The sequence below is a fragment of the Phallusia mammillata genome, chromosome 5 (assembly GCF_965637545.1).
Source record: "Phallusia mammillata chromosome 5, kaPhaMamm4.hap1.1, whole genome shotgun sequence".
Lineage (NCBI taxonomy): Eukaryota > Metazoa > Chordata > Ascidiacea > Phlebobranchia > Ascidiidae > Phallusia > Phallusia mammillata.
Window position 1 is genome coordinate 23,602,337 of NC_137256.1, and position 18,859 is coordinate 23,621,195.

Sequence of the window (18,859 nt, forward strand, 5' to 3'; positions counted from 1 at the left end):
TAACGTGCACTAAGCGAACCTGTATATTTTAGATGCACTCCCTAACACTGATACAAATTGAAAAGTTATGGAGTCGCTACATTTTCGTCAGTTACGTTGAAATCCATCAAGTTTTTGCTGGACTGGAGAGCATGGGATTAGAACCCACAGCCATGTGATCACAAGGCGGTTGCGTTAACAATTCGGCCACCATTGCAAAACATTCAGTGAAACCGGCGATGGGCGTACCCATTAGACCAGTGGTCGGCAACCACCGGGCCGCGACCCAGCGCCGGTCCATGAGGGGTTTGTTACCAGACCGCATAACACTTGCTCAAGGTTCACATTGAATCAAAGTTGTAATAGCTGTAATTGGTTTTCAGTGCTGAACATTTGTGGTTTTTAAAGGCCCGTCTGCGATAAAAATTTCAGTTTCAAACCGGTCCGCAGTGCAAAAAAGGTTGCCGACCCTGCGGTAGACGCAAGAGAATAAGCTTGCCGAAAAATGTTCTTTATTAATGAGAACGTTCTTTCAAACCCATTTTCTTGTATGTTACACAGTATATTCCCAGGCCATATACAACGCGATAGAACTGGTTTTAATATATGTGTACGTGACTATACTTAATTCTATGTATGTATAGCTACTTGCCCACAGAAAGTTCTCTGTAATGGAAAGTCTATAATCCGATTAGTGTCAGGTGACACAACCTGGCAAAATAATGAACATACACAGTGAATGTATTCACACGAAATGGCAGGCAGGCGACAGCAGAAACAGCAACTAGGTTACACATACTTCAACATGGTTGTGTGAACATAACATTGTTGGGCGACAAATAAAAAACAAACATGTGTGGTAAAATTCCTTGTGTTAAACTCGTAACAATGTAAAAAGTTGATAGGACCAAATTCAGATGAAACTTTATGGCATTTACAATTAAATGTTGATGTTTGTTGGGTTCTGCTGTAACACAATTATGATGCCAATAACAACACACTTCCATACAAATCACAGTATCCCAGACCCACATAAACCAAATGTAATTCCAGTTTAGGAGATTTGCCGGCCTGGCTTTGGTTAATAGGTAACATCCATAAAAAACATCTTACTAAAAGCCCAACAACAACAAAAACAAATTCTTGTGTGAAAACCAACGGTTAGACAAACTTTTAACTACCAATAAATACATTGACACAGAAGATTTGGACAATTTGATATGTAATCATTTCCAATTAAACTGATTAAAATCGACAATAAAGCTTTAGAAAATGACAATCAATGTTTCTTAAACTGAAGAGTACAATTTTGGGGGGATTGGAGTTATATAGGATAAAAAATTTCATGTTTATAACAGCATAAATATCAAGGTAACTGGAACTTTGAAAGCAGTATATCACACATTGCACAGTTTTTACATTACTACCTGAAGCCTAAAGCTTTAAGCATTTTGTTCTTCTCCTTCATTTTCATTACATTAGCATGCATTTTGTCAAAAAACAAACAAATACAAGAACATATATTTTTCATTTACACATGTCAAAGGGTTTTGTTAAAAAAGCATTGGGATTTAAAATGAAGTGAAGAAATAACAGCTTGTACCTTTCATAAACAACACAGACATAGGAAAAACATAGATTTTACATTGAAGCAGCTACATGTGAAAATTGTCTTTGGGGATAAAACAGCTAAAAATGAAGTATCGACAAAAAATTCGGGCAATCTAACACTGATAATGCAAGTGTCTGAAGCTAATGGCTTATAAATGAACAATTGCGGTGATGTTGCAAATTATATGTGTCAGTAAAGGGATCTTGCCATTCAATGGTTTATAAACTGAGTGTCATTTTCCAGGAAAAAAGTAAGATGTCATCACTTAAGCATAGTGTGATAAATTATTGATAAAGCTACATGGTTTGGTAGCATGATGGTAATAACATGTGGTGAATTAAAACATGCTGCATGCAACACTTGTAACATGCTTCACAAGTTATAAATATCTTAATTCGTTTTAAAGTTTAAGTATATATACCCTAATGTGTGTTTATGTTTATGCCTTAAATTTTATATTAGTTTGTTAAGGAATAGAAAAATATAAAAACCACCAAACTCAACCATAAAAGTATCAAATTCTACACAGCATTATTCTTAAAATAGGACATAATATGCAAAATCCAATAAACAGAAAGCATTGCACCATTAGGAAGGTCTAAAAATAAGTACATTCAAAGATTAGGACCCAACTGTTGCTACTAGTTCAGATTGCAAAATGCCATGTAAAGTAATTGCACAACCACAAATATTTCGTAAATTGACTGTCCAAGCTCCCTATGGAATTAGGAAGTAATATGGGCTAGATTTATTGGATCAATATTAAGGAATTGCTTACATAAAATCAACTATAACCTTTATGCCAGCTAGCATGTAAGTAAGTAATACTATTAGAAAATGTTGCCCCTAAGTTTGGATTCAGCTTTTTCAGTTGCAATATCCAACCAACATTGGTTCTTATTAAAAGTTTTATGTCTGATTAACCAGGCTTGGCAGTGTTATGCCGGTCATTATGAATGCTGACAAGTTAAGAATATACAAAATATGAGTAGAGTTGGAACAGAAAAATGCAAATGATACATGATACCACTGTTGTAAACCAAGGAAAATCAATTTGGTTCCTTTGTTGATTAGTCAATTGCAGCTGGATGTGATCGAGTCGCCTAATGATGCTTTCCTGAGTGTCTTGAATAGGCTGAAGAGCACTGATCATGAATTCATTGTATTCTTGCTTCTGGCGAGAACTGCTGTACCTTTTTTCCATACTATCCACCAGAGGTCCATTGTTACTGCTGTTTGACGACTTGCTTTTTGCCAAAGCAAATTGTTTAGCAGGATTCCGCGAAGGAGACATTCGATGCCTGGTCTTGGTACCAATGACGCCATTGCTTTCATACTGTATAATGTCGTTTAAATCATCCCAAGGCCTGGTGTCCATGTATTTATAAACCCATGACTGACATTCAGCATCAAAGTCAAAATATGTGGTTTTCCACAACTCCCCAGTGTCTTTGCGGTGTTTAGCACCCTCTCGCTGAGCTACTTCAAGTATGCTTTTCTGTTCAGTAGCAGCTATCTGGTCTTGGTTGTTGATTGCTTTGGTGACATGCTGCCAAAGCTTTTCTGATTCAAAGTCTCCCTGCTTGGCCTTGTCAACAATGAACCGCTGCAGTCTTGACTTCTTAACTTCATCAGTGGCTGACCAAAACACAGACACAGTGCCTTTGTTGAGGTCAGTTAAGTGAACTGTTTGATCCCAACAGCCACTCAATGTTGCAAGAACACGTTGCCCCACCAAAATTCGACCCGTTATTTCATTCAATTTTCCCCCACCACCGAGCAATGGTTTTAGCTTGAACTCGAGTTCTGTGGTGTAACCTGTTTTTTCACATGCTATTGTAACTTTGCCACCAAATTCCATTGTCATTTTGCCATAAATAATTCCCTTGCAGTGAGCATAGGGCAATGTGAGACGATATTCTTCACCATGTTTCAGCAAGTTTAGTTTGCAAGAACCATCCAAGACAGCAGAAACTGAGTTTCCGTAAAACTTTGACTTGGCTAAAATGCTCCCATTGATAACAAAACCATCTTTCCGGTTGCTTATAACAAAAGCAGACACTGGTGGATGGTGTGAAACCTGTTCAGCAAGAAAAAATGTTGAACTGTTTGTGCTTGGGTGGTTCCATTTGCACCTAAAGGTTTCCCCTAAAATCGGGTTGTAGGGTTTTTTCAAACCTTTTGGCTTTTTGTAAAAACCTGACAAGTACCACTTTGTGATGCCCTTGATACGATCATAAGCATTCTCCATCACGGCTGCATTTGATAATAGATCAGCATGGTAATAGTAGTCTGAAAACTTTTCCAAAAACGACCTTGGCTCTAGAATAAATGTTGGCAACACCACTTTTGAAAGGTCCATTCCTGGCCGTACTTGTTTCAACAGCATCCAAATCAAACTTTTATTTTCACCTTCCAAGGTTTCTGTTTGACAATCATCACCAACTGCACTTAGGTCTTCAGCAGCTTCTTCAACATACTGTGTGTAATCTTTGGCTTCAGTTTCTTCTTCTGCATGGATCAATGAGCTTTCCTCGGAATAGCAACTTTCAGTAGAGTCTTCCACACTTTCTACAGTATCGGTCAAACTTATGCGCTTCAAATCAATCGACATTTCACCTGAACTACAACGCTCTTGTGTTTCAGACAGTAGTTCATTAGCAATTGGACTCAAATTTAGCAATGGCAATTTCTCTTGTAACTCTGCAATGTCAGTTGCTAGTTCATCATTATTTGAAACATCAGGCAGCAAAACATCAATACTGGATCTACCCAACTCCTCAGCAAGGCTTGTAGGTCTACCTGGTTTTGCGTCTAGAGATTTCTTGAGTAGGTTAGAACATTTACGAGACAGTTCAAGGGCATCCATCCAGCATTGCCCATCGGATTCAGTTTGAGCGCGCAAAATCAAATATGATGTAGGCAGGGAATTAGTTAAAACACTTGACGTTTCACCTTTTGGACCTTTGGAAGCCCACATACACTGGTCCATAGTGTTGTATATTTTAAAGCAGAATCCATCCTTTTTAGATGGACGCTCAATTATTTCAACTGATGCTAGTGATACAGTGCCTATCCATGTCTTCTCCTTGGAATTTTTGTACAAAAACAGTAGACCTGGTTTGAGTAAACACCAAACTCGAGACCAATTCTTTAAGGTGCTTCGAACTTTTAACCAGTCTGATAAAATGATCACTGCTGGATTGTTGGCTGTCATTTTAAATTCATTTTCAGCTTTTTTCTTCTCCATTTTGTAAGATTGCTTCTGCAGTCTCAAAGAAGCTTTTTTAGATAATTTTGATGGACCAGGAGAAACAGCAACATCAGTGGTATTTGTGGTAATAATTTTGGGTGTCTCCTGTTTTGTACAGTTGGTATCTGATGGCACGGATTTGATTGGTGTTGATGTGTCATCCATCTTGGATTGGGCTTGACAAAGGTAAAGACAAAAGCAGCAAAATTTTCTAAAGTAACATCTGCCAATATGACAAAACAAAAACATTAGTCTAGCGCCAGCAATATTTTACACAAACAGAAAACAACTACAAAAGTTAAAAACAAGTCAAAACTGCAAACAAACTGGAAATCTGTTATTACCACTGCAAAATGAGTAAGCTTTTTCTGCAATTTGTAAACTGCTCAAAACGTTTTCCCGAGTTTTTTTAGCATTGATCCTAAAATCGTTACATAAAATTATATATATTGTTTAGCAATTTGTTCAAACCAAGTAAGAAATATGCAATATTACAAAGTGTATACCTCTGCACAAAAATGTGTTGCAAAAGCGCTTTCTTTTGTATTTATGCAAACTTGCAAATGCTCTGCTCATCACTTTCAGCAACGCAGCAACGCTCCTTCCTTTACTGGTCGACTGTAAGATCAAACCTCGACTTTCTTCGAAAGATTTTGCCTGGCAGCCCTTTTTTTATTTCCCAGATCCTTGCGCCTTTGATGTAGCTGCAGTTGATGTTAAAATGCTACCAGTACTTTTTCTGATTGCATGTACAAATGAATCGTCTTAAAAATCATTTTACAACTTCATTTCGCAGACCATCTGAAAATTTACGAAGAAGACTCAACTTCAACTGTCATAGTTTTGTAAAACGGAAAATAAACGCAGCTTGTACATCATTGTTCCAACGAAAAAGGAAGCAACAAATTTCTCCATGACACAACAGCAGTATGGCGTACGTTTTGTCAACTTTCGCAGCCTGTCTTGGAACAATAAGGTTAATTAATCAACATGACATTAATCAACTGGTAAATAGAACAGGTCCCGCTATGTTCTACGCTGCAGTAACAAGGCCTTTGACGAAACCGGGAGTAGTTAATCTCTTTGGACAAAGCCAAAAATCGATTGTAAAACCCCTTGGTAAAGAAAAACGAAAAAACGCACAAGAATGGAACGGAAGCGCATACGAAACCTACGTGCTATAATAGTATAATGTAACTCGTCAGATGACAACTAGCTCATCAAGACATTTGCTAGCTTTTTGCACATATGTATGCTACTTTGTTTTTGTTGTTTGAATATTTTGTGCGAAATAAACTTAATTACTTACTTATTTACTTTTGGTGTGCAACCGAGCACTAAACAACACCTTAAGTAACGTCCTTGCGTACTCAGATATATTTGGGGTTCGCTTACTGTTGTATAAAATATTAATCGTTTATGCCGAACAAGAACTTGCAGCTGATGAGACCAAACAACTGACATTGACACAATCAATGTCAGGATTTTATTAAAGTTAGTAAAAACGTACCACGATCATGATAAGCAACATAGTGTATCATGATGAGCAATAACAATTAGTATTTTGTTTAGCATTACACCAGTTGAACGACAAATTTGTTAAGCAATAAGGTGTCGATTTTTTTTAAGACAGAAAATTTCACACTTTTACGATAGCTTATAGACTGCATGGTAATCGACAGTAATTAGATTCGTCTAATTTCCTTGCAGCTTAAAAAAGTAACAATTCATAGAAGATAGGACAATAGTTGCAATAAACATGCTACATGGCAGCGTAAATATGTACATGACAGGTGGCAGCTTAAATATGTTAATTGGTTGTAAAGTGTTTCGGTCGTTCTGATGATTTCGTCGTTTAATTTTGCACCGTTGATTGAATATTTTAATCTTTACATTTGTTACGGTTCACAAGCGAAGATAACCTATTTTTAATCATGTTTCGGTTATTCACTTCTGCTTCTTAGCATAACAATTTAACTGGATCGTAATTTAAACCATTTCAGTGGCAAATTTTGTGACAAACTGGTTTTAATATTTAAATTCTCGTACTGTTAGCAACTAAGCAATACAAGGAAACTTCAAAAAATCAGTTAATTGGTTGTGGATCACCCATTTTGTCTTCCCATGTGTGTGCTAACTTGGTAAATGTATTATCCAAGCACGTTTGCAATCCGCCACCATACAAACCAAGAGTACCACCTGAAAAAGAAACACATGTTTTATTCAAGTTTTTCATTCAAAGAACTTATTGCAGGGTTCCCAAGCAATTTTCGTTTAAACTTTATAAATTCCATGACTTTTCCAAAACTTTTCAAGAAAAAAATCCCTTTACATAACCTTATTAAAAAAAAATCGAGCAATTCCCATAGTAAAACTAGAAAAGAGGCTTTGGTATATGTAGCCAATTTACCATACTTGAAACGAATATACAAACGTTACGTAATTTGAAATTCCCATCTCTATCTGGCATTTTCAGGGCAAAACAGGCGTCAAATTCCATACTTTTTTAAGAACTTGCCAAAGTTAGCTTTTTTCAAAACTTTTCCAGGCCTTAAAAATACAAATTTAATTTCCATAACCTTTCCAGGTTTTCCATACCTGCGGGAACTCTGTTATTGTCACGCAAATCAGTAATTCATGTGCCAGGGAGGGCAATTTGAACTGACTGTTTTAATTCACTTTACCTGTTGCAACGAACATGACATTTTTTCCTTGAAACCTGGAAGGGTTTGTTTTCATCTCTGCAAGCATTCCCTTTAGAGCTTTTCCAGAATAAACAGGATCACAAAATATTCCCGTGGAACTGGCAACTTCTTGCAGAAAGTCTATTAATCAGTTTGTCATAAAACATTACAGTGGCCCTTTTGCTTTGGATTTTCTGTGAAATAACTTACAATGGTCATCCAACATGCTTTTTCTGTGATCATCAATAATATCAACTAAATCCTCTGATCTTTTCTCAGTGACATTAAGTTCACGCAAAATCACATTGGCATGTTCGTGGTAATAATCCTTGTCAAAAACACCACTCATTCCATGAAGTCTGCGTGTAAACAATTTAGAATAAACCAGGCATTGACATATAGTCGGTCTACTTGTCGAACTTCAACGTTAACAATCAAGGTGTTTTAGTTTTATTTAAAAACTTCCAAAGTAAGCAACAACTCAAAATAATGTATTTTATTTCCTTACTTAATCTTTTGCCCAGTCAAGTAATTTCCAATGCAGAGTCCAATCAAGGTGCCACCAGTACTAGTAGCCACAAATATATCATCAATCTTATCAAAACCTTCTTGGTTCATTAATTCATTCCAGGCCTCAATGTAACCAAAAACACCAGTTGAGTCTGTTGCTCCTTTAGGAATACAGTACGCTGGTTTGCCTGTGGAATGTCTGAAACAAAACCATAAACTCTAAAATATAGGTGAAAGCACACAGAAACTTTATTAGTAGAATACAAACTCATTCAAAACTGTTAATTTTTTCATATACATATGACCAGTTGTGGCATCGACCAGTTACTCCCAACAAACTGAAGTGTCATTAGATTGTTACATTAGCCAATACAGCCTTTTTCTTGTCATAAAGCACTGATGAACGTTGTATATGAAAACAGTGTGCACTTGTAGTGTTAAATACGGTTTGTCTCGGTACAAGCTATAAAACCGAGTCACTATAAATGTTCGGTGATGAGTCTCAAGGTTACAACCGCGTCACTACAAATTAAAGAAGGTATACCACCGTCTTTAACCTCCCAAGCTCCTGGGCTTGTCAGGACCGGAGTCCTGGAAACTCCACACACGTGTCTTGCACTTCGGTTCGTTTGTTTATTGTTCACGAGAAGAGAGAGAGATGGTAGAAGAGGAAAGAGATCGAAATGAACGAGTGCGGTTTTATATATACCCGGAAAAAGGCGTTAAATCGTACACATGTGCTCTTGCGATTGGCTCTTGCACAATTCCCACACAAAGCAGCATCCAATCACAGCACGAGACAAAACATACGGTTAAAGCTCGCAAACACCAGATCACAAAGTCGTCTCTGCATCCTAATTAACTGCGACAGGAAATATTACAAAGTCCGAACACGATTTGTCAATACAGTGGGATTTGGTTGCTATACATTTTAACTTCCTCGCAGCCTTTGAGCTAGCGAGTCAAAACCGAGCTATTTTGGTAAACAAATATTGCAAAGTTTGCACAAATTATGTCGCAACCGCTACAAAATACCCCCCGCCATTTTTTTGAGCAATGAGCAATATATGGTCATTGCGGGATTGGGCATGAAAGTGGCACACAAGAAAATACATATCATACACAACGGAAAACAGTATGCAATTGAAAATTTGTTGATTTCTTGAAGTTTCTGTATCAACACAACGATACATAAGTAACATCACAAATACAGTATTGTCTGCATTAGGCATTAAAACGTTTAAACTTATACATTCAAGAACAAACAACATTCATTTTACACCACACCATTTATCGAATTTGATTATCGCATTTCGAGCGTAACGTTTTGTTTCTGGAGATAGATTGTCTCCAGTCTTCAGACATCTGAATTGCTGAAATTCGGTGTCTGTCAGTATGGTGAATGTGAATGTCCTTTGCTCTTGATCACAATAGCGGTTGAAAGTCACGTCGCTTCTGAAACAACAAAATAACAAGCAGTATACCGAAATAACAGTGGCATTGATTTCACACATAAGTTTTAATGTGTAACAATAGAACATTTAATCACGGTAGAGCAGCGCATTTATTGCCTGAGAATCGAATTCATTATTATTTGTTAAAATTGGGCAGGCAATAAACTTCGCAATTGAAGCGGTAGTCTTGGCTGACTAAACTCGACAAACTTGTACAAAAATTGAATACGTTTGATAAAGCAGAACACGAAATCAAGTTGTGATTTAATGTAGGTATGCCCCCAAGCTAGCCGATGTTCAGACTAAACCTTAAAATTGAGATGGTACTCAGGAGTATATTGATGTAAGTAATCATTCGCATAGCATTCATTCCTCGTGGGAAAGTAATAAAAAGAATACGTACATGTATCAAGTCATGCTCAGAAACTACGAGCTTCGATAATCATTCGTTCATTGTAAAGACCGCCCACTTGGCGTAGTATTGTAATAATAAGAAAGTAATCACCGCCCACTTGGCGTAGTAATGTAATAATAATAAAAGTAATAACACCGCCCCATTGGCGTAACATGCATGAATAAGAAATAATAAAACAACGCCTATTTGGCATATTTGTAAAGATATTTGGGCGACAGATATAATTTCTGTAAAATTTCGTAGTATAATGATATAAGATTTTTTTTTAAATGTTTATTTTTATTTCCTGGGCGCAAAAAAATGTCAATATGGTATACAGTTTCCCAGGAAAATCACGTCTCGTTAGATTGTTCCCTTCATTTGTATGCGCACTTCTGTTACGGTCGTAGGGTGATCATTCCTATCGGTTGTACACAGAGTGGACGCATGACGTACTATTCGAAGGGATCTAAAAAGTCGCAATTCGTGCTCAACGTTGCCTACGTGTTGGCACATGGCATTGCGACCCGTGTGATATTATTGAATGCAAAGGGTAAGTAAAGTGTGCACCTCTGGCTGACATAATGCCAGAGTTGGTAAGCATTCGCTAAAATCTGTCGCCAATATTTATATTTTGTTCCTTTTTATATTTTATATTTTGATAGGCAACAAGTAAGACATAAAAGGACACTCCTGTGGTTTGGCTAGGGGACAGCACCTATTGGATTTGGTTCTTTTTATGGTTAGATTATGCGTTTCTTAATGTCAGGCGCATGGGGTCTACAAAGACCGGTACAAAATTCTTTGTGCGCATATGATGTAACATGAGGCGTATAAAGATTTATTTTCGTTAAACAAAATGCATACAAATAACAAATCAGCCAAGAATAGCACTTCAATATTTGCTCACCTCGTTTAAGAAAAGACATCGCACTGCGGTGTGACTGATCGAACGATGATATAGAAACATGATCCAAACGGTGAGAAACAAAAACAAACGTTCGACGTTGATGACAACACATAAAATACAGTTTTCTGCAAAAAGTAAAATGTTTACAAATTCTTAGCTTAAAGAAACAGTCCAGAAATTTGGACGGCAAACTTGTAATTCTTTTGGTCGCTTGTCGTAAACTTTGCTGACATCACTAGAGCTTTTCTCAAGTTATCATTCGTTAAACAGCAAATTTTGTTCTCCTCACTCGGGGCACCAAATTTTGTAGTGTTAAATACGGTTTGTCTCGGTACAAGCTATAAAACCGAGTCACTATAAATGTTCGGTGATGAGTCTCAAGGTTACAACCGCGTCACTACAAATTAAAGAAGGTATACCACCGTCTTTAACCTCCCAAGCTCCTGGGCTTGTCAGGACCGGAGTCCTGGAAACTCCACACACGTGTCTTGCACTTCGGTTCGTTTGTTTATTGTTCACGAGAAGAGAGAGAGATGGTAGAAGAGGAAAGAGATCGAAATGAACGAGTGCGGTTTTATATATACCCGGAAAAAGGCGTTAAATCGTACACATGTGCTCTTGCGATTGGCTCTTGCACAATTCCCACACAAAGCAGCATCCAATCACAGCACGAGACAAAACATACGGTTAAAGCTCGCAAACACCAGATCACAAAGTCGTCTCTGCATCCTAATTAACTGCGACAGGAAATATTACAAAGTCCGAACACGATTTGTCAATACAGTGGGATTTGGTTGCTATACATTTTAACTTCCTCGCAGCCTTTGAGCTAGCGAGTCAAAACCGAGCTATTTTGGTAAACAAATATTGCAAAGTTTGCACAAATTATGTCGCAACCGCTACACACTGCAGGACTCATGACTCGATAACCAATGTTTTTTGTGTGTCCTTGCTGTTTTATGAAACTGTTCATCAATGGCAATTGGATAAAGTGTCAATGCAAATAAAAGTTTGACTTGACTTGCAGCCTATCATTTTAGTGAAATACATATTGAAGTTGCTGCTATTCAGATCTGTCTGTATATATTTTCATTGTAGTAATACTAACCAGAGTTGTCAGTAAATGGAACAATTCAAATGCAGAAAAACTTACTCAATGCGTTTTGCCAGTTTTTCTTCTCTTTCCCTGAAGTCCAGTTCAAAGTCAGAATCAAATGGAACGAAATATAGTTGACTTCCACAAAAAAATAGATGGCAGAAGGTTACCAGGATCTGTTGTGAGTTGCTTGGTATCTTTTACAGATAACGTCTGTACCATGCATATGAGTTACGTATATGAAGCAAACTAGCTTAATTTTTTCAATGTAACACACCTTGTTTTTGCTTCGTAATAACAAATGGCAATCCAGTCCAAGTTGTGCTGTGGCCACAGAAGTTGCCCTGCAGCAGTTTGAACGGTAAGTGCCACAAGCTATAACTGACCCACATCCCTTGTCCAATGCATCTGCCAGCAAAAACTCTAGTTTCCGTATCTGCAAAACAATTGCAATTTACGTAAATGCACAGGGGTAAATTTTCGCCTTGACAAAAACTAAAAAAATTAAGAAATGCTTATATTTACTGCATTGCTTACACTGGGGTAACATTAATTTAATTTTTTTACCTTTGTTGTCTCCACTGGCTAAAATGGATGGGTCAGTGCAATTTTGACAAACTGGTGTAGGCTAGTTGTTAATTATGCATTTCTTAGAGAAGGTTAAAGACTGACGGTTTGGAATCAAACACAGCCATTGAATACACCGTCAAATAAACTTGCTGTGTAAAACATTAGCAAAACATTTTCTGCTAAAATCGAATATTCGTGTAGCATTAGTTACCAATGATTTGTTTCTTTTTTTTTTGTTTTTTTTTTCACGGGGTTCGAACCCAGGACTATCCCGGGGACGAATCCCGATCAGGGTTTTTTATGTCTGTATATGGGTCAGGCGCGCCAGACCATTCGGCCAAGTTCCACCAACGAAAACCTACCAACTGCATCGAGGCGTAAACAAACGTCACGCTTGACATGACCGTTTTAATTTGTACCGAAATTATTTCTACATTCCAACATTTTAAATTATTTGGGGTTCAAAACATGTATGCATGTACAGATTATACGTTAATATACGTTCTGTCGGGTACAGTTATCAACGTAACTAACAGATATGGGCAAATATTTACACAATATAACAACAGGAAGATGTATTAAGAAACAATAGTATCAAAAATTCCAGCGTGCGGCTTACAATCGAGGGTGGCTTACAATCGAGGGTGGCTTACATTATTTTTTAACACCTCAACATGCGGCTTATAATCGAGGGCGGCTTACATTATTTTTGTTCATAAACGAGGGCGGCTTACAATCGAGTAAATACGGTATGTTAATTTGTGGTTGCATTGTGTTTAATTTGTGACTCGGTTATAAGTTAACCTTGAGACTCATTAGCATAACCATTAACATAAACCGATCACTATACAGTTGAAACCGATCACTACACCATTATGTGATACCTTCACTGTGTCTGTTTTTACATCTGATAAGGTTCGTGTATGTAAATCCTATACTTCCGTTAAAAATAGTTTGCCAACCTACCACATATTTCAGTAATAGTTGATATTGTGTTAATTGCACTACTTTGCTACATTGGGATTGGCAAGAATGAGTGTTTTTGTTCTGAAATACCGTTTATCGAACGGCGATGTGGCGATAGTTTGCCCTCCCCTGTATTTTTTCCCGCGGACATCACCCATGCGGTTATAAAGAGCAGTTACATGCGCAATGTAGCAAAACTGGTGAAGTTGGTCGTTTAAGATCAGTAATTTAATTCAAGAACGTTTTAAACAAAACAAATGGCACATCTGCATGAATATATCTACCAACTGTAAAGGTCAGTTAAATTAAATATTTCGTACGCAAACACGAATAAAAAATACTCACTTTGTTTCCACTCAAAAAATTTCCAGTCAAATCGTCTCTTTTTATGTACAACTGAAAATCATCGGGTACTCCTGGCAGATTCCATTTGTGAAGCGGTGTTGGTAAAGTTGCCAACTAAAATTAAATCGAGTCTTAAAAACTGCAACTGCAACACACATATCTGAACCTGGCTGCAAAAATTACATTGAGAGCAGAAAAAATCGTTAATTGGCAAAAATGTAAGCGAAAATGTTGTGTGTTTGCAAGGTTGTTGGTTCTAACCCTGCATCTGTCTCTTGTATGTTATTTACAAAATAACATACTTAAACGTTATCCACATGCTAAAAACGTTACCTTGACTCGTTTTCTTGGCACAAATGCGAGATTAGATGCAAATTCTGGTGGATGATAATCAGAAACTTTCTGAAATTCCATGATAATTTCAATTCCAGATTTGCCAGTTGAAAATAACAAATTTCCACCAGTCAGCTTTCAAAACCCTGATAATTTTTAAGACAAAAATGACACAAGGTATGATAACTTATAGACTTAGGCCAGTGAAACTCAAACTGTGTGCCGCGGCGCCGCATGCTTAAAAAGGTTGAGAACCACTGGCTTAGGCCCTAGGTTTAGCAGGGCTTACCACACTTTTGTTACCGCAGCCCCAAATTATACGTTTCTGTATCTTACGACAGGGGTGCGATTTGGTAGCGCGCAGAAAATTTTAGTAGCACATAGCGTTTTAGCACACGTTATGGCTTTTAACGCATATGTAGGCTATATGTGTCTCTTTTCTCATAATGTAGCCTACAACCATTTCGCTATTGAGAGCCGTATTACATGTTCCTATAAACGACCACCAAGTGTCTTAATGTTTTTGTTTATAATCTAGTGATTCAAAGAATTTTGATTTATGTCACAATATCACTTTCATTGTGCCTGAAATTCCAGATTAATTTAAAACCTAAGTAATCCATAGACTGAACTGTACACTTTGTTTATCAATCTCATTTGTTAGTGACGCCATATAAGTTGTTAATTTATGTGTTGCCTGAGTATTGGGTACTTTTTACACACAATAGCGTACAAAAATCTGTCACGTATTGCTACCGAGATCTCTCTATTACAGTGGTTCTTAACCTTTTTTAATATACCGAAACCCAACGTCTTCGAACCCCAGCAACACGGTACACATTTGCAAACCAAAAAAACGACATTAATTGTAACAAACGAAATTTGAGACGAAACAGAAGGTAAGTTAAAGGAAAGTTAAACGAAACTTGATGCCTCTTTTGTTGTGGCTTTCAATCGACAATCCTAGCGAATTTTGGCTTTGTTTTCGAAAGGCCAACCCCAAAGGTCACTTTCACATGCAAGCCTAATCCTACTTTTCGTTTTCACGTCAACCATCAGAAAATGCATGCTCACACATGTAAGTGATCACGAATGGTGTAAGAATCTCAAGCGCAAATTTAGCGATTTGGTTGATTTGGTTCTTGTAAAAAATGCCGAGCCAACCCTTGAGGTAACCAGCGAACTTTGGACACATAAAGCAAAACTGTAAACTGTGAATTCATGTGCTTATACACAGCTTGTTGAAAATTCGATGGTTGAGCGCGTCTTTCAATTTATACTTAGTCAAACGCGAATTCACTCTTACGCTTATGGATCTTTGTGTACCAATTTGAGTTCAAATGAAAGTTAAACTACTTTAGCAGGGCAATACCTCTAAATGCATAAAACCAGTTACACACCACCATCTCCATCTTATATTGATAAATAAGTTAACACACGATATAACACACAAGGCAATAATGGCAGAATACCTGATTACATACACAATAAGAAAACAATCTACACAGGGCTTCAACAAAGGCATACCAAACTGTTAGTCTATGCTTCAGTCTCAATACAACCAATCCCAACCCTGAACATAAAACATCTGCCCCGACGCACGCAGCTAAGGCGATTCGTTATGCGTGATTCTTGTAAACACAACAAGCCTAAACGTCCTATATCCTGCCTTCTGTTGGCAAAACATACAGCGTGCAAATTAAAACGTGATCACATTTCGAAGGAAGCGCGGATTAGTCTTTATCTGTGTTACCATCACGGCATGTTGGATTATGCAACATAGACTAACCCTAAAATCTAAAACTAAGTTTAAATCAACGCATGACCGCCAACACATATACTTCCATATACATTTTTTTTTCACGGGGTTCGAACCCAGGACTCTCCCGGGGACGAATCCCGATCAGGGTTTTTTATGTCTGTATATGGGTCAGGCGCGCCAGACCATTCGGTCAAGTTCCGGCCTTCCATATACGTTTTCGCGTCAAATTCCACTCATAGACACCAGTGAGGTGTACAACATCATATCAGCATTGAATGAAAGGAAGTTATTGCAGCACCTCTGCTATGTGACACATTCAATGAATGCGTAAATTCCAATCCAAACTGCCTGAAACTGGCAAAAGCCATATCTATTTTAAAAGGGGAAAATTCTCAGGAAACATCCTATTACAGACCCATATCTTTCTTACCAACTGTGCCAAAAATGTTGTAACGATTAATTTACAACAGAATGGCAGATTATCTGCAAAAATTCAAACTTATCTGCAAGTTCAAAAATGGCTTCAGACCTAAACACTCCAAAGATTTGACCATAGCCGAAATAAATGACAAACTTGTTTTAGCTTGTGATAATGGCAACATCACCTGCGGATTTTTTCTGGATTTGGCAAAGGCATTAGATTAGATACTGTTGACTGTTACAAAAACTCCATACTGTTACAAAAATTGGCTTGTTATAGACTCAGAGGTCATATACTAGACCAGGGCTTCTTAACCAGGGGTACGTGTACCCCATAGGGTCCGAAGCACCAAAGCAGGGGGTATAACGACATGCAGTGTGAAATTATACGCTTTTAGACATATTTGTGCAGAACGCGTAACAAGTTACTTTGTTATATGTCTTTGACTGATTTGAATTTACTGATTGTTGGTGTGCTGTAAATATTGTTGAACTTATAAGAGTATGTTTTAATGCATGCATTCAACACGTAAGTTATAAATACACTGATTTTAATTCCTATCATTACAATTGTATTACCTCCTTCGGCCATTGTAGGCAGAGGGTACGAGAAAATTTTATGAAAGCTCAATGGGTAGGGTAAGGGGTGAGGGGGTACCCCTACCCCCAATTACCCTGTGATGCTAAAAACTACTGCATTGTAAGAAACCGGCATAAAATTAATGGTGTTCACCACATCAGCGTTTTGTTTGCTTCGTTGTTGTAGTTTTTAGTTCGAATTCCCGGAACAACAACAACGTGAAAACGACATTAAATTTTATGTCGAAAGTTTCAGAGGCATATTTGACAGAAATAAAAGCATTTTATTATCATTAAAAATGTGGGATAGGAATTAGCGGAAATATGCAAAGGGTTGTACAATAGGCAACCGTTTTTACACACCGTGTGGTTATAATGGTATAAAAACGTTTGGACTTCATAATGAAAAAAATGATCAATATTTTTTGAAACTTGTGAATTGCATGCTTTTAAACGCCAGATTTGTCATCTACAGATGTAAACTACAAAAACTAAAACCAAAAGTAGACATGTTTGTGTACCAAGTGAAACGTTGCCAATGTAACGAAAAAATCATAGCAGTGAAAAATGATACTCTGTCTAAGTATAAATTAAAGTGGAATGCGCACTTGCGTTAATTGCCTTTGTGTTTGTTCGCTACTGTGTGTTCCTATGTTGTCATTTCCATATTTTATCGCCAATAAAAAATAAATAAATAAATAAATAAATAAAAAAAAAGCAATGTGTGCCTATAGAACTCACAGATTTTCCACAACCTTCACCCGAGCCGACACCTTCTGAGGAAACAACAGGTTCACAATAACCACGAGCTTATCCTAAGTTCAAACCTACTGAAGTTATAATACTGTTACCATCATTTTTGTGTCGTTATCACCTTGTTTGAAATTAGTCAAGTTTGTTTGTCATAAGTTGTCTTCTGTGTGTGCTCATACCGAAAACGCGTTTATCTTAATTTCACGTATGGTTTTCATGTTTTCCACCATAATCCTTTTTCACATCTTTTTGTTAGGTCCAGTTTACCTTTTACCTGTTTAATTGCTTCTTGGTACATTGTTTTCCACTAAATCGGAATTTGACCGTTGGCACATTTTGCGCCCTTCACACCTTTTTTTAGCTCCTCCCCTGTCGCGTTTGGCAGCATTCCAGCTACAATTTCAGGTGTAACCATAACTAAAGAAATCCGTTTGGGCGATGACAATTTAAGAGTGGGCTGAGTTTCCTTGTTTCTTTATTAGTTTTGTCGCGAGACATTTTTTCGTGGGTTTTCAAGCCCTTTTGCTGTTGTAGGAAGTTCTTCCCGACTGTCGTACTGTTAAATTCTCTTGAATTTTGTGCTGCGCAGTGACTTGCCTGTATCATACAGTTTTAAATAGTGCTTTAAATAAACTCCAATGCTCAAAAAAAAAATGTATATGGAAGGGCAGGAACTTGGCCGAACGGTCTGGCGCGCCTGACCCATATACAGACATAAAAAACCCTCATCGGGATTCGTCCCCGGGAGAGTCCTGGGTTCGAACCCCGTGAAAAAAAATGTATATGGAAGTATATGTGTTGGCGGTCATGCGTTGATTTAAACTTAGTTTTAGATTTTAGGGTTAGTCTATGTTGCATAATCCAACATGCCGTGATGGTAACACAGATAAAGACTAATCCGCGCTTCCTTCGAAATGTGATCACGTTTTAAATTGCACGCTGTATGTTTTGCCAACAGAAGGCAGGATATAGGACGTTTAGGCTTGTTGTGTTTACAAGAACCATGCATAACGCATCGCCTTAGCTGCGTGCGTCGGGGCAGATGTTTTATGTTCAGGGTTGGGATTGGTTGTATTGAGACTGAAGCATAGACTAACAGTTTGGTATGCCTTTGTTGAAGCCCTGTGTAGATTGTTTTCTTATTGTGTATGTAATCAGGTATTCTGCCATTATTGCCTTGTGTGTTATATCGTGTGTTAACTTATTTATCAATATAAGATGGAGATGGTGGTGTGTAAC

At 37.5% G+C, this 18,859-nt stretch overlaps 2 protein-coding genes across 2 annotated transcripts; both read right to left on the reverse strand.

Moving 5' to 3' along the window:
• Positions 1-702: 702 nt before the first annotated feature.
• On the reverse strand, positions 703-6,222 carry LOC145228565 (oxysterol-binding protein-related protein 8-like). The gene is made up of 2 exons (XM_080093650.1): positions 5,351-6,222; positions 703-5,067 (listed from the first exon to the last, which is right to left on the reverse strand). The coding sequence occupies exon 2, from the start codon at positions 5,007-5,009 to the stop codon at positions 2,559-2,561; it is 2,451 nt and encodes an 816-aa protein (XP_079949776.1). The 5' UTR covers positions 5,010-5,067; positions 5,351-6,222; the 3' UTR covers positions 703-2,558.
• A 66-nt stretch (positions 6,223-6,288) lies between these two features.
• Positions 6,289-12,010, reverse strand: LOC145228566 (uncharacterized). The gene is made up of 5 exons (XM_080093651.1): positions 11,950-12,010; positions 8,037-8,237; positions 7,739-7,887; positions 7,529-7,669; positions 6,289-7,043 (listed from the first exon to the last, which is right to left on the reverse strand). The coding sequence occupies exons 2-5, from the start codon at positions 8,144-8,146 to the stop codon at positions 6,931-6,933; spliced, it is 513 nt and encodes a 170-aa protein (XP_079949777.1). The 5' UTR covers positions 8,147-8,237; positions 11,950-12,010; the 3' UTR covers positions 6,289-6,930.
• Positions 12,011-18,859: the final 6,849 nt, after the last annotated feature.

Excerpts from the sequence above, each read along its gene's own strand:
- LOC145228566 (XM_080093651.1), bottom strand. The coding sequence starts at position 8,146 with ATGAACCAAGAAGGTTTTGATAAGATTGATGATATATTTGTGGCTACT. Across the intron at positions 7,888-8,036 it reads TTGACTGGGCAAAAGATTAA|ACTTCATGGAATGAGTGGTG; the intron begins GTAAGGAAATAA and ends GTTTACACGCAG. Across the intron at positions 7,044-7,528 it reads TGTCATGTTCGTTGCAACAG|GTGGTACTCTTGGTTTGTAT; the intron begins GTAAAGTGAATT and ends TTTCTTTTTCAG.
- LOC145228565 (XM_080093650.1), bottom strand. The coding sequence starts at position 5,009 with ATGGATGACACATCAACACCAATCAAATCCGTGCCATCAGATACCAAC.